Raw genomic sequence first — 16359 nt, 5'->3', positions numbered from 1 at the left:
CAGATCGAGATCTAACATGAAATACTGTATGGCTTCCGGTAGACGTTTGCGATATAATTTTGTAGTTTATTTGGTTACATGATGTTAAATAAAATATCTAAATTATGTTCGTATATATTTTTTTGTTTGTTTGTTTTTTTTTTTAAATTATGTCTCAATCCTAAAACTAGGTGATGCAAAACGTTTGGCCATAGCTGTATGTAAAGCAATATAATAATATATGCAGTTCGTACAATGGTTTATATTTTCTACCAGTGCTTCACAAGTGACATCCACCAGGGTGTCACTGTGCCCCCTCCCCTCTCCCGCACTCGGACTCACATACCCCAACGGTTCTGTTTAATTTTAATTAATGTTCCTCTGATAGACTTCTGCCAAAGCCATTGTGCATGGTCATGGAACATGCAAAGTAAACCAGTTAATTTTGTTTAAACTTTGTTATTCACGTGTTATGGCGACCTCTCATGGACAAGTTTTTATACAAAAAATAAATAAAAGTAAAATAAAACTCATCTGCACTTTTTTATTAATTAGATGTTATGCCTTCGTATGTCGATAATATTTTATGGCATTATCTGTTTAATATTTATTTGAGATATTTAGGAAATGTAGTGTCTAAGTATAATGTATGTACTTTTTTGTTGTATTCCAAAGCATTTAAAATGTATTTCCATGGCACCATTCGCCATGTATTTCATTTCATGTATTTATTTATTTTTCTTTTTAAAAAATACAAAAAAAAAAAAAAAAAAAAAATTCATGTTGTGTATCTAATTCGTAATCCTTAAGTGTCCTACTCGTACTGCTTTTTATTTGATTGAAGTTTAACCGACAGACCCTACAGGGATCATTTGTAATGTTTAACTTCTACCTTAGACGCAACATTGTTCAGGGTCCTGATATTTAGCCCTTAAAATGTAATTATTTTTTGCGTCAAACCCGTAATAGATAACTTGTTTTGTTAGTGAATTGTAGAGCTGAAGTTAGTTATGGTTTCATAAGACCTTTTACTGGTGTGACATTATTTGAAATGGCCATACAGTATTTAATACATCATACATCATACACTTTCAATTTTTTATACATCATTTTTGTGTCTGTATTTTAATATGCCATCACGTCTTTTGCACATTGTATAAGAATAAGACAGAGATATTTTGTACATCTAGTTATATAAACCTCTTATAATAATGTTACGTTTCCTGTTTGCACACATTAAAAAAATATTGGAAGATGCAAATGATCCCTAAATCCACGGTGAATTACGTTCTCATTATTCATGCTGAGGGGTGTGTCTTTCACTCTTTTTTTCTGGCTGTATATATTGTGAAGTTCTAGCAAAAGAAAGAACAGATGGAGAAAGTTAAGTCTAAGCTTTATGCTTGTAAGAGTTTTTTGTGATAACTAGCCCAGCCTTGCTTTTGTGAGTATCTAAAGTGCAGAGTGCCACCATGGTGTCTCGGCTTTGTGTGTTCTGTCTGGCGGCAGTGCTGGCACTGCTGAGCCGGTTGGCGGAGGCTGTGGGACCGGTGGTCCGGTGCGAACCGTGCGATGCCCTTGCGCTAGAGCAGTGCAACCCTCTGCCTTCTGAGTGTGCCGAGAAGGTCCGGGAGCCAGGCTGTGGTTGTTGCTTGACGTGTGCACTTACCGAAGGCAAGCCGTGTGGGGTTTACACAGAAAGGTGCGGCTCCGGGTTGACTTGTCAACATCAGACGGGTGAGACAAAAATCATGCAAGCTCTGCTGGAGGGCAGAGGGGTATGCTCCAGCGGAACATCAAATAAACTTCATAACACATTGATGGAGACTCACAGTTCAGGTAGGCAAGGATGATTTCATTGTTATTATTATTTTAAACAAACGAAATTTCTTGGGAGTCGTTGTCATGCATTGTATGAATTTCAACCTTAAACCCAATATTAAATTGGCATACATGTGCCAAAACACCTGATTTGACATGCTTTTACTGTAAACGTGTAAAACAACCATGCCACATTTTTTGTACTTAATAAAAAGAGGTAATAAAAACATGGAAGGTATTGAAACACACACACACATTTACATTCTGAACCCGTGAGTGTATACATAAAGGTGGTGGAATTAGAAGTAGTTATTGATAAATGAGTTATAATTAAGACTGAGGGCAGTTGGCACTCTTGGTTCTCATTGAACTGTAATTGTAACTGCTACAATGCTGCATACTGTGCACTGCATTTCCCCCCTGTTGTACACCTTGCACTAAGACGCAGGTATCACATTTAATTTGTTGGTTCATAACTTAACAGTATAGCATACTGTCACCTTTCCATGTTGTAATTTTGGATTTTAATACAAATAAAATAGTTAGAATTATCCAAGTTACACGTGTTTCTTTGCATTGACAATGTGTATTTTTAGTATTTAATAACAGACACTACAGTTAACCTGATAAAATGTCTGTATCTTACGTTTATATAGTACAGTTAACCTGATACAATATCTGTAGCTTACGTTTATATAGCATGTCCGGTACGATATTTCAGTGTGCTACTTTACTCTTACTTTTATGGAAGTTGAGGTTTTTTTTTTTTTAAACAGACGCTCATGTGTAATAGCATTAGCACACCATATCTGTTCTGCTTTCTAGATCTAGAACACACACGTTAGCCTGCTTACGACATTATAGGAACAATGGGATTAATTGCATCGATTACTATCGCTATGTAAATGATGTGTGCATTGTGTATGTATTATATCACAATTCTTAAAAAAAAAAAAAAAAAAAAAGTTTTTGAATAAAATGTTAACTGACAGTACTACAGTTGATGCAGGCAGGTTTACCTGAAATCAAGTGTAGTTATAATGAATTGTGGCGATTAAGTCCTTATCAATACTAAGTTTAATAAACTAATATGCTGACATGAAATATGCAAAACCAGGTATGTACTAGAATATAATGGGCCATCTCACAATTAAACTATCCTTTCCTGAAATCACTGAAGTCTTATTTACTCCCCATTATACAGTGTGTTACATGTGTCTGTGCCCTCTTGTGGATATTATGCAATACATAATATTACTAGTAATACACAGTACTAACAAAAGTCTCCACACAGCATTTTTACATCATATTGTAAAATGAACATAACCATTAAATCAAAAGTAGCGATCTTTAATACGTTGAAAAGGTTCATGAGACCGCAATAAATGATTTACATTTTTGACATTTGCATTGATGACTGCTAACAGATTTCAGATTCTTGTCATGACAGGGATTTTAGTTTTAAAAGGCTGACACCTTTTGGTGGGAGATAATAACTGCAACATTAAAATGTTGAAACACACTGCTAACTTTTGCTCAGAGTTTTGATACTTTTTTGTGTTAATTAATCTGCCAAGTGGTACATTTTAAGATGATTTTGCTTGTTTTTTCTGATATATTTTTTGTTACATTTTAAATACAATTTAAATACAATTATGGCTAGATGCAGTCCTTCATTGCTTGTTAGCAAATGATTCATACATTGCACTAACAGTATTACTGTTGTTTACCCAACAGGGAATGCCAGTGATTCAGAAGAAGAGAGGAATACCAGTAGCACAGACCTCCAAGGCGTCTACAGTACACACAGGTCGACAGAATCAAAAATACTTGCCCATCCCACCAAAGCAGACTTAATCAGGAAAGATCTGACCAAAAAAAAACAAAGATGGAAAGTGGAACATCCATCAGAACCCATTATACATATGGACACCCATAACTTTTCTTCAGAATCCAAACAGGAAACAGAATATGTAAGTACCTTTAGTTTGTTTTCGTAAAAATGAGACAGAGAGAGAGAGAGAGGGAGAGGGAGAGGAAGAGGGAGAGCGACCAAGACGACGACCTCCAGGAAGATGGCAAAATTAAACTAGGAAACACGCTGGAGCAACATGGATGAGGGTCGCAGCAGACAAGCTTTTGTGGAAGAATCTTGGGGAGGCCTTCATCCAGCAGTGGATTGAAAAAGGCTGAAGATGATGATGGTGATATATATATATATATATATATATATATATATATATATATATATATATATATAATATGCTTATTAGCAGAACTTGGTTTTGGTCGATTGAAACTTTGATTCATCAGTTCGGATAGATAATACTGTAAAACCAGTGCACACCTGCTTAGTCAGTAAAGCCCAGAATAGATTAACTTTCTTTTTAATAAGGTGAATGGCATCCTTTTGGTATATTTTAAAGTAAACCAGAGGCATTGAAGAGAAAACTCACAATATACATCAGTTACACATTTATAATGATTTAATAAAAGTCAATATGTAAGAATATATAAGGGGGCCTAGCCTGAAGAACAAGTGCATCCTAGTGTTTATAGATGCCTGGGAGCTAGTAGTCTTTTTTGATACAAGCTTGCTGTAAGTGCTTAGGTAAGTTCCATCCAGGTGACTCTCCCAGAAACTAAATTAGGTTCAACCAGGGTCCCATTGGAATCTTAACTTGGCTATTATGGTTAAAATAATAAAACTAGACGCAATGGTTCCAGCTTAATTATCTTGGTCTAGCACCTTGTCACAGGGTAATTAAAACATATCTCCTGTTAGAGACAAAATAAGTAACTTTATGTATCATGTTTGGTATGAAAGTATAGTTCATAAACTAGTGATTACATATGAAGATGGTTTTGAGAATATCAAACCAGAGACATTCTCAGTGAAATATTGAAAAAACAAAAACAGCAGTAATGGGGGTTGCTTATGCATGTACTTAACATGTGATATCCTGGTTGTGTATTTGAAAACACGTCCTGTTAAACCTTCTCTAATTTCACATTCACCCTAACCATGAGTTGACTTCCTCTGCAAGATTGGGATCCACATATGTTTTGAAAAGCAAAGATAAAACTGTGCACAAGATGGTTTACACTGTATCACATATGACACCCAATATGGATTCTTAGGTATCAGCAGCCAATTACATGGATTTATAAATTACAACTTCTTTTTGTAAGGGTTACAAAGAAAACATTTTAACGTGTTTATTGATATATTAAATAAACTACACTGGTGAAAATCATTTGCATAGTGATGCAAAGTTAATAAAATACTGCTGTACAGGAATGATCAGAGAGGGGCCTTTGGAATGACCCGCAACACATGTTAATTCCTGCAATGTCTTGTCACAGCCTTGATCTCTAGCACAAGCTCTATCAAGTATGCCAAAAGCACTTCACATCTAACTCATGCAGGTGCGTCAATTACATCTACATCCAATTGGCTGATCAGATTTGTCCATGCTCCTAGTCTAATGTTCACTTTCTAATCTGGGATGTTTATTAAGGATCTTAATTCCTTCACATTGCTTTTTTCCCCCATCAGTTTAATCTGATTTGACCCATGTTAAGGTTATAGGCTTAAAATCATCAGTGAATCCCGTAGTCACATCCGTTAAAGGCACTGCCTGATGATGTACTCTTGTCTGTGGCTATAGCACATCTGCGCATGTAATATATGTCCAGCAGGTGGCATTTGTGTGTATACCTATGGTTATGGTAGGAAGATGATCCAACGATGGGAACCAAATTATCTGCATTACCCACTTTGCTTGAGACAAAAACAAGAAGTGATGTACATTATATATGGATGAATCCCTATTATTTCAGTACCATGCTGCTATATAAATCTAGACATGCATAAACTAGTAATGACTGAGGAAATGTTTTAAATGAATAATGACTCATCTTTCAAAGATCTTTCAGTGTGTGTGTGTGTGCATTATTAAATAAGACAATGTTTTTGATCACTCCTACATCTTTTTTTTTTTTGTCTTTTTTTTGTTTTGCTAAATGTCAGAGTGGTTTATTTATGAATATTAATATTGTATTTTGCAGGGGCCATGTCGCATAGAAATGGAAACCATATTAAACAACCTAAAAATTATGAACATCTTGAGTCCAAGAGGTGTCCACATTCCAAACTGTGACAAAAAAGGCTTCTACAAGAAAAAGCAGGTAAGTAAATATAAACACAGATTGATATTATTCGGGCATTATTCTAGCTTATAAACTCTCTTTCCTTCAGGTTTACACAACCCCATTTCCCATTACAGATATTTAAAGGCAGAGTTTAAATTCTCACGGCAAATACTCAAAGCAATTAAAGCTGTGAAAAGTTTGTAGACTTGAGTAAAGTTTATTTACACAAGTATTGCCTAGATGGAGTGTAAAAAAATAAAGCCATGGTGATCTGCAATACCTGTTGGTCAGTTTCATTTTATACCTCCAGGTTCATTTTTAATTAATGAGTTGTAGATAAATTAGTTGACAGTATTCACTACTAACAACATGACACCCCACTAATGACATTTGAAAAAAAAAATTGGGCAAGAGCAGTAAAACACATTATTAAACAACCAGGCACGAGGTATTTTGCTTTATTACAGCAGCTTAGATTCACTCGTGTACTAGTTCTCTGCGCATGGAAACCACATTTTCACAAAATTTCACTAGTAGTCTTCAAAAATAGCATGAGTGCTTTACGCACAGCTAATTTACATATCAACCCCCACCTTTACCTTTCATTTACATGACATTGGGTGAAAAACCCGGTTTACTCGAGTAAAATAAACTGAGCGAACGGAAACCGAAAAAAGCATTTTACACGAGACATTTTTCTAATGTAAATGTCTCGAGTTTAAAAAAAAAAAAACTTGCATGGAAACCCCATGTTTGTTAGTGTTATGAATGAAAAACTGTAACATACTACTACTCTTATATATATATATATATATATATATATATATATATATATATATATATATATACACACACATACACATACACATACAGTGCCTTGAAAAAGTATTTGCCCCCTGTCTGGTTTTCTGCATTTTTGCACATTTTTCACATTGTATTTGGTCAGATTTTTTTGTGGGTTGTAGTAGTATATAGAGGGAGTCTGAGAGAAAACATGACACCAAGGTTTGGTGCTTCTTTCATTTGTTTGGTGTGCAAGGTAATCTAACATGCAATCTTCAGGTGTGAAAAAGTTATTCCCCCCGAGTTAACTCAACACAATTAAAGGGATAATTAGGGTCAGCTGTTTGAGTACTTTGGTTAACAACCAGGCCTGATTTGGGCCAGCCCTGCCCAATATATATCTAACTAACTTTGGCCCTTACCATCAGAGTGAAGTTGTCAGCACACAGGTTCTAGAAGCACATCATGCCACGAACAAAAGAAATTCCTGAAGACCTCTGGAAAAAAGTTGTTGATGCCTATCAGTCTGGAAAGGGTTACAAAGCCATTTCTAAGGCTCTGGGGCTCCACCGAACCACAGTCAGAGCCATATTGTCCAAATGGAGAAAGTTTGGGACAGTAGTGAATCTTCCCAGGAGTGGCCGTCCTGCCAAAATCTCTCCAAGAGCAAGGTGTAAAATCATCCAGGAAGTCACAAAGAACCCTAGAACAACATCCAGGGATCTGCAGGCCTCTCTCGCCTCAGCTAAGGTCAGTGTTCATGACTCCACCATCAGAAAGACACTGGGCAAAAATGGGATTCATGGCAGAGTAGCAAGGTGGAAACCATTGCTCACTAAGAAGAACATGAATGCTCGTCTCAGGTTTGCCAAAAAGCACCTGGATGATCCTCAAGAGTTCTGGAATAATGTTCTATGGACAGCTGTGTCAAAAGAGGAACTTTTTCGCCGACATGGGCCCCGTTATGTCTGGCGAAAACCAAACACTGCATTCCACAGTAAGAACCTCATACCAACGGTCAAGCATGGTGGTGGTAGTGTCATGGTTTGGGGATGCTTTGCTGCATCAGGACCTGGACGCCTTGCCATCATTGAAGGAACCATGAATTCTGCTCTGTATCAGAGAATTCTACAGGAGAATGCCAGGCCATCCGTCCGTGAGCTGAAGCTGAAACGCATCTGGATCATGCAGCAAGATAATGATCCAAAACACACAAGCAAGTCTATATCAGAATGGTTGAATAACAAGAAATTTAAAATTTTGGAATGGCCTAGTCAAAGTCCAGAACTAAACCCCATTGAGATGTTGTGGCAGGACCTGAAACAAGCAGTTCATGCTCGAAAACCCACAAATGTCACTGAGTTGAAGCAGTTCTGCATGGAGGAGTGGGCCAAAATTCCTCCATGGTGCTGTGAGAGACTAATCAATAACTACAGGAAGCGTTTGGTTGCAGTTATTCCTGCTAAAGGTGGCGTAACCAATTATTGAGTCTAAGGGGGCGATTACTTTTTCACACGGGGGCATTGGGTGTTGCATAACTTTCTTTAATAAATAAATGAAATATGTATCAAATGTTTGTGTTATTTGTTCACTCTGTCCCTTTTATCTAATATTAGGTTTTGGTTGAATATCTGATAACATTCAGTGTCAAAAATATGCAAAAATGCAGAAAATCAGACGGGGCAATATATATATATATATATTTACATATTTTTTTAAAATACAATAAATCTCTCTGCTTTGTTTAGCAAACAATGGTGTTAATGATGTAAAAAATGTAAACACAAAAAACGTGTATCATTACAGAATTTTTACACCTGCTTTTAATTTTACAATACATATGATTTCGGCAAACATTGGGGTCTCTCATGGTAGTTTGTTGCTGATTCCTCCAGAGGAGGCTAGAGGGTTAAGCTAGCGAATTTATTGTTTTGATTAACTACTCCTGTACTTTCTTGGTATAGATGTTTTCATTCATAGACAAGTTAACGTGAGTGTAGTTGACAATACAATACCATACATTTTCCATACCATCCACATCAATTCACAATATAGGTTTCAAATGGGCATTTTTTAAAGAACTGCTTTAGCAAACATGTATTTTTATTTTAAAACACAATATCTGAAACTACACTATCATAAAGAAATCACTGTTTGCAGGCCTTACTTTCTGATAGTCTTTTACTTTCACAGTCATTTTACCTTGAAATTTCCCTGCCCCTTCAGGGCCACTTTACCAGTTAGTAACAAACTAGCTGTTCCCCTTAATATGCCTGACCCCATTGACATGACTGAGGTGAAATTACCCAGGAAATGCCGAGTGTATTACCAGATGTCATGTTTTAAAATTTAAAATACATGTTGGCAGTATCATATTTCTTTTGAAACTGCACATCTGAGACCTACTGTATATAGCCAATAGAATTGCATGTCAGGTAGGATTTATGAAAGCTATTTGTTAGCTACAATGACTTTAAGAGATTCAATTCATACACTCAATCTTTAGTACATCCAGCTAATTGATTACATATGTATAAAGCAGTGAGGATCTCTGTCAAAATGCAGAGCAGCTCAAAACACAAGCCTCAAACTACCAGGGATGTGCAAAACAAAACTAAAACAGGGAAAACCTGTTCTGTCAGAACATTGATTTCATGGAAAGCCATTAAACCTGATGAATCTGACATTTCCAAGTAATAGGGCATAATAAAAACAGATATCTATATACTGTACGCTAATATGTTTTGATAGCTTCAAAATGTTGTTTTCACAACTGTTACATAATCGTTAGCTTCAGGTATAATGGCTTTCTCAATTCATGATCTTAACTGTTTGTTCACAGTGCCGTCCATCCAAAGGCAGAAAAAGAGGCTACTGCTGGTGTGTGGACAAATATGGCCACACATTGCCTGGCTACGATGGAAAAGCAAAAGGGGAGTCACACTGTTACAATATGGAGAAGAAGTGAAGGAGATCATGCAGCTCCTAAGGACTAACTAGGTGTGTGCGTGAGACTGACCCATCTGAGACCTTTGGAGACGCTGGTATTACCTGCAAGGGCTGCCTTGCCACGCGAGAGCTGTGAATACTGCCACCTGGCTCTAGTGAGGAATGCAGGAAGGTTCTGAAGACTGGGCACTGCAGCTAGGCCCTGCCATTTATTTCTTCCAGCGTTCTATATTGTTTATCGGGAGCTTTGATTTCCCAATAATACTAGAAAAAATATCTGCACTATTGTTCCCAAGAGAAAAAAAGGCACTTCAGAAAGGAATCGAGGAATTTCCACTGACTTTTTTAAAAGAACTGCCTGTGACCAATTTGATCCCGAAAGACTGTCTTTAAATGTAAAGATATAGATATAAAGCTTGTAAAAATAAATACTTTTAAGCTCATTTTTCTACAGGACTGACGGGAATCTTGCCTTCACAGGTAATTTTTTTATATAATTACAAAGAATTGTGTTCTTGTTAGAGCTTTCATGTTAAAGTATAGCTATTTTTGCTTTCAAGAAAAGAAAGAAAATTACTTTTAGAATATTGTATGTATTTAAGATAATTATGTTTTTTTAATAAACACTATTTAAATGCACCATTGTAAATATGAACTATTTTTTTGTGGAGTGGAGGAAACCTTTGGGCTACTATAGTAAATTATTAGCATGCTATGTGGTATGATACCTTTTTTTCTTAAACAAGGATAAAAGGAACAAGAAAGTTTTTTTCCCGATTCAGCCCTGTGTACTGTAGTCACAGTAGTTTGTCTACCCTTATTTTAACTTGACTAGGGTTACTACTATAACTAGATAATTTTACATTACTGCAGGTTTATCACAGTATTATGCAGTATTACTAATACAACAGTGGGGTGCTCTTACCACAATCATTCCATTATAGCTGATATTATGGCACCATCTACTGGTTAAGAATCGCACAGCTAATTTCAATCTGCAATGGTGGTTTAAAATGAAGGAAAACAAAAACAAGTACATTTAATGTGTTTATTCAGTTCAGTCATTATATTTAAACTTGAAAAAGTACAACTTTACACAAACAGGTAAAACATTATTTAAAGGTAATGAATATAAAAGAAAAAACATGGCAGCAGCCTTGTAGCAGCAAATTTCAAACATTTTTCATTTCAGAAAAAAACATTAACCAAAGATACAGATATTATTCTCGTATTAGTAAGAGAAAAGAACTGAAATATAATTTACATGTATATAAATATACAAATAATGCTTTGAAATGCATGCTTCCATCATGTTAATGAAGAACTGTACTACAGTACATACTGGTAATGATTGGTAGAGAATGATTGAAAACTCATGGATTAAATGAATAGTAAAAACATATAGAGAAAGATAATTATGTAAAAATGATATCAAATATCTAAAATATACCAGAAAATATGAAGACTTGTTGTCAGTGAGTTCATGGAAATGTGGAGTAAATTCTGTAATACACTTGTATCATCATATTATTTACATACATTTAGAAAAACAGTACCACAAAAATACATACAATTATGTTTATATAGATCTTAAAAATACTAATTATTACAAATAACTTTAATGTTAATATTTGCCCACAACAAATAATAAATATGCATACAGAATAGTTTTTTAGACAGGTACCAAAACTAAAAGTATAAAAATGTGACTTATAATACAAGATATTAATATTCATATGAATTTAATTATTTATTTACGTAAACATATTTAGTGTATGTTTGGATGCTGAGTTTGTGGAACAATAGCCAGCACGGATACTGATTTTGCTGAAGATATTTTGGGGCTTGTCAATGGCCTGCACCCAGTTGTGAAGGTGTGCTCCAGGTGTTTTCCAAGCTGGTGTAACGGGTGGTTGGGTGACAACCACTGACCATGCATGCCCCAAGCGATCACAACCACTGCACACAAAAGAAAACTCAAGTATAGAGCTTTTGAACTTATCTCACTGACAGGGGTCACATATATACCTTCTCATGATTTAAGATCAGCTGATGCAGGCCTTCTGTGCCTCCCACAAGTGTACACAAAAAGGAAGGGAGAGAGAGCTTTTAGTCACTGTGCTCCCAGATTGTGAAATGCACTGCCACCTCATATCAGAAGTGCTACACAATTGATGACTTTGTCAAAACTGAAAATTACTTTTTTAGATTAGCTTTTTTTAAACAGAATTTTCAAATGTTTTTCTCTTTAATCTCTCTATACAAATGTATTGTATTTTAATTTTCATTTATGTAAATTAGCTTTTTAAAACTAAACTCTGTTTTTCTTAAATTTCTATACTCATGAATTGTATTTAGATTTTGCTCTGTAAAGTACTTATCTTGATACACTTTATGTATGAAAGGCGCTATATAAATAAAGTATTGATTGATTAATTGAAAAAGCAGTGCATCACACGTCACAGCCTGTTACACTGGCTACAATTAGCCTGAAAGAATCTCTACTAAAAACAATACCTCTGTTTGTCATCGATACAGAAACTCAACATATAAATGTCACTCTAAAACCATGTGTACTGTTTAAATGAAACTAGGACTGTGCAAGTACTCACATTTTCAGAGTAAGGTATTAAATAAACCAAAACAAGCCTTTTAAAAAATATATATTAATTTCACAAGAGGAAAAGCTGCCTAATTCTCTTGCTAGTCCTCATCTATACAACTGAGTACCAATCAATGGCAATAACTTCAGCAATATGTATTGATTGGCACTAATTGTGTGGACAAGCACAAACAAGGTAATTAACATGTATTTATTCCATTTAATTAATACCTAACAGCTTAAAAACAATGGAATGAATGTGCACAGCCCTAACAGACTGCACAGAGAAGAAACAGTAATAATACAGTATAGTGCCCAATTTTGCAAAGTGAACACAAGTAGCTACAGACCTGTCCACTAAATCCCTGAATAAATCTTTAGTTGTTCGTTTACCCGCATAATGGCCTTTTGGCACCTACCCTGAAGGAAATTAAATAAAGCAGCATAGAAATGAATAAATAAAACCATGAGTGTTTGAGAAATGGTGAGCTTACATAAAAAACAAATTCTAAGATTAGCGAGTTTGGTCTTGTTCTTGCAAAGCCAGGTACTGCTGACACTCCGGGTCTCCTCTAACCTCCGGTGATCCTGGGATACTTTTTCCGTTCCAAGGGTAGACACACCAGCACTTCCCCCGCTCACCATCCAGGGATGCCTCACACTTAAAACAAAGACAAACAACTGATTAGCGCATTGAGAATTCAAATCCTGGGAAAGCCCAAACATGTATTTTTACAATCTAAATTTGAAGTCCACATAACTGTCCTTTCCCCACTGCTGGAGGAGCAGCATATCTGTTCTGCATTCCCAATGTATAGGTTGCTGACCCTACCCTTTTTTTACTGCAATCCACCTGCCTCCTGACATTCCTCAGGCTGCTCCTTGGCTGTCCCAAGGGGACCATTCACAACGAACCCTTCCTATCTACACTGCACAGGAAGTGTCGGAGGTATTCCACATAAGATAATAATGTATGGTATTTAAGGAGGCATTGTTCAATGCGTTGGTATTTAAAGAGGATGTTTATTTTAACAACTTTCAGGTTAAAGCTTGTATTGTCTACTACTTTACCCAAGAATGTATCTACATATATATTAAATAAATAATAATAGTGAATACTTCACATGCTCACCTGCTTTGCACGATAGAAGCCATGTCTATCACAGTTGGGAAGGTGAAACCTGTTGAATTTTTCACCCATTTTCTGTTGAGATTTTGCTATTTTATCAAGCTCTCTGCTTAGTTCAATATGGCATGGACCCTTGAAGGGGGGAAGGGAATTCAATTAGTTTAGATTAGTAACTTTATTGTCCTTTGTTGTTGTTATACAGTACTTGCACATTTGTTAGGATCAGATTAAATTGTAATACAGATACAGCTAAATAGCCCTTTAATTGTGAAACTTCGTTATACCAAAGCGGAGCTGCATGGCCAGAAACAAGGGGGATGTGAATAAACAAGGCAAGGTAATCAACAGTGTTAATTATATTGTACTGTTTCTTTTTAGGATAGCTTTTTGTTATGTTTGTTATAACACACACTTCACACAAAAAAAAATCCTCTTAAATGTTGATTTGGCACCACCATGTGGTCAGTCATGTGTATTGCAGATACCGTGAACTGAAAGACTCAGCAATTTACCTGTTCTACAGCTTTCTTTCGGAATGCTTTGTTCTTGGCTTTCGTGCTCTCCTGGGCATCAGCAGTATTCCTTGGGTCAAATGGCTTCTCATGTGTGACATGGCCCAGTGGCGGCATAAGTCGATTGTGTAGGGAATGTGGGTCCCTGTACACAGATGTATCTTCAGTATTGTCATTTTCTGTCAGGCCCTTGTTTTCTGCAAAAAAAATAAATAAATAAAAAATACTTAAATTAAATGGCAAATTTTTCGACTAGAAGTCTTTTTCAATGTCTTCAAAATGTTTATATACGGAACATACTTATGGGACATACATACAGGGGCGCTGGAACTAGGGGTGCGGCAGCGTGGCTTTGCATGGCTTCCATCATATAGAGGGGGTTACAGTTTTGTTCAATGGCTTTCAGCACCCCCACTATAAAAATTGTTCCAATTGATTGTTTGTACATATGAATTTAGCCTGTTCCTGTGCAGTACAGCTCGGTATCATTGAATTAATGTTCTTATTATTCTTTTTCTAATGTCTTGTCAGTTTTTTTTAATTATTTATTTTTATTTTATGTAATTATAATATTTATATTATGTGAGGATTTTTCCTTATTACTGCAGTATGCATTATCCCAAACAGGGTAACTAAAACATTTTGAAGGTTAATATTTACTTACTAATAATAAGCTACTCACTTATGATCTGCTTATTATAGCACAATGGTATTATTATTATTATTATTATTATTATTATTATGTAAACAGTTCGCTGACCAACTACCTAAAGTTTGTGAATCCTGGATCCTGGCCACTTCTGCTGGCTCCATACAAATAGCTTGTCCTCGTGTCAATGAGTGAAGAGGACGCGAGTCTCCCTCTCGAGGGTAACAACGCAAGCTAGAGCCGCATCCAGCTGTGTACAACCCACACAAGTCCCCTTTCTGCAACGCGCATGTTGTACAGCATCCGCAGACTCGCTCTCGGGCCACCTCCACACAGCCAGTTGGCACCGCCGGACATCCAAGTAACTTCTCCGCTGTACAGGGGGAACAACGGATAGGTTCGGCTGCTAGCAGGCACGGCCCGTGTGACGGGGCCAAAAGGAAATATATCACAACAGCTTGCCAGGTGTAGTTTAGCAATGATCCACTCATTTCGAATAAATATATACTAAATAAATAAATAATTATAATCTCTGAGGAAGTTACGCTTTTGAAAGATAAGTTATGATCTGTTATCTGTAGGCTATACCCGTGGTATTTATGCAGTAGCCTTGCCTATGGTTAATGTTAATATTTAACGAACTCTCGATTGCTTATCTCTTAAAAGGAGGTGTAATATCGCAATACTGTATGATTGGATGCACCGCTTTCCTTTGATGCAATTATGCTCACATACTCGTGTTATATTCCCTTAAAAACAAGGGTTGCTTACGTATGTAAGGCTGCGTCAAAAAAACAAAAAAACAAAAAAACACCATAACACCGCCTATAACACTCACATAAAATGCTTCATGGGACAGACTGTTCTTTATCTTGTAACAATACCCAACATGAAGAGCAAATATATTAAAGGTAGCGTACATGATGATACTGGTTTAATAAGTGTATTATTATTATTATTATTATTATTATTATTATTATTATTATTATTATTATTATTATTATTATTATTATTTTCTGATGACCAATAATAAAATATTATGTAGCATGTTTATCTCTGATTTGGAAGTTTGTTTCATACAAACCTAATTTAAAATGTTTATTTATTTATGTATTTATTATTATTATTATTATTATTATTATTATTATTATTATTATTATTATTATTATTATTATTATTGAATAAAATAAAATAAAAAAATACAATTGAATTAGCATAAAATCATCCCCATTGTTAAAAAGGCACAACCAAAATATCTCAACCAAAAAATAACACTGGTACTCTACTACATTTGGTAGCTCTCCAGTTAAGCCCAAGCTCTATACTCTGTACTCTATATATCAAATAACTAGGCTATAAATTGCAATGCAGCATACAACTGAATATAAGTAAATCAGCAGTTTAAAGATCTTTAGTATGAAATCGCATTTTTCTTTTTTTTTGTAAATCTTAAGCAAAGTAAACTAACTATTGATATATATATATATATATATATATAACAGTAATAGTTTACAAAACCTGGTAGGATTACTAAACTGACTAGCAAAACAAATGTACTGAAATGAACAACTACAAAGGTGTAACTTTAGCCTATACAAAACCCATGTTTTATGCTATAAAGAAAACAAATGTAATCAATTTTTAACAGTCAAGAGGGAGATAACAAGGTGTTAATTAATGAAACCCAGCATTCTAATTACATCTATCAAAGGGTGGCTTTTTGTAACCTCATTTAACTACTATGTGTAAAACCGAAGGCAGATTGAATCTAAACATTGTG

The 16359-nt window shown here is 35.4% G+C and overlaps 2 protein-coding genes across 2 annotated transcripts; one reads left to right on the top strand and one right to left on the bottom strand.

Moving 5' to 3' along the window:
• The first annotated feature begins 1274 nt into the window (after nt 1–1274).
• LOC117399925 (insulin-like growth factor-binding protein 3) lies at nt 1275–10227 on the top strand. Its single transcript, XM_033999379.3, has 4 exons — nt 1275–1818; nt 3538–3773; nt 5872–5991; nt 9581–10227. Exons 1-4 carry the CDS (start codon nt 1452–1454, stop codon nt 9704–9706), a joined length of 849 nt encoding a protein of 282 aa, XP_033855270.1. The 5' UTR covers nt 1275–1451; the 3' UTR covers nt 9707–10227.
• Nucleotides 10228–10721: 494 nt separating this feature from the next.
• On the bottom strand, nt 10722–15134 carry LOC117399780 (insulin-like growth factor-binding protein 1). The gene is made up of 4 exons (XM_033999153.3): nt 14698–15134; nt 13931–14127; nt 13422–13550; nt 10722–12950 (listed from the first exon to the last, which is right to left on the bottom strand). The coding sequence occupies exons 1-4, from the start codon at nt 15068–15070 to the stop codon at nt 12804–12806; spliced, it is 846 nt and encodes a 281-aa protein (XP_033855044.3). The 5' UTR covers nt 15071–15134; the 3' UTR covers nt 10722–12803.
• Nucleotides 15135–16359: the final 1225 nt, after the last annotated feature.

This window comes from Acipenser ruthenus, chromosome 4, assembly GCF_902713425.1.
Source record: "Acipenser ruthenus chromosome 4, fAciRut3.2 maternal haplotype, whole genome shotgun sequence".
In the NCBI taxonomy this organism is placed as follows: domain Eukaryota; kingdom Metazoa; phylum Chordata; class Actinopteri; order Acipenseriformes; family Acipenseridae; genus Acipenser; species Acipenser ruthenus.
Note: the sequence above shows the minus strand (reverse complement) of the source record. Positions and strands in the feature narration are given on the sequence as shown.

What these genes read in the sequence shown, in the direction of transcription:
- LOC117399780 (XM_033999153.3), bottom strand. Translation starts at nt 15,070, where the DNA reads ATGAGTGGATCATTGCTAAACTACACCTGGCAAGCTGTTGTGATATAT. An exon ending in CCAGGATTCACAAACTTTAG is followed by an intron (nt 14,128 to 14,697) that starts GTAGTTGGTCAG and finishes TTTTTTTTGCAG; the next exon opens with AAAACAAGGGCCTGACAGAA. An exon ending in GCTTCTATCGTGCAAAGCAG is followed by an intron (nt 12,951 to 13,421) that starts GTGAGCATGTGA and finishes CTTTGTTTTAAG; the next exon opens with TGTGAGGCATCCCTGGATGG.
- LOC117399925 (XM_033999379.3), top strand. Translation starts at nt 1,452, where the DNA reads ATGGTGTCTCGGCTTTGTGTGTTCTGTCTGGCGGCAGTGCTGGCACTG. An exon ending in GATGGAGACTCACAGTTCAG is followed by an intron (nt 1,819 to 3,537) that starts GTAGGCAAGGAT and finishes TTTACCCAACAG; the next exon opens with GGAATGCCAGTGATTCAGAA. An exon ending in GCTTCTACAAGAAAAAGCAG is followed by an intron (nt 5,992 to 9,580) that starts GTAAGTAAATAT and finishes GTTTGTTCACAG; the next exon opens with TGCCGTCCATCCAAAGGCAG.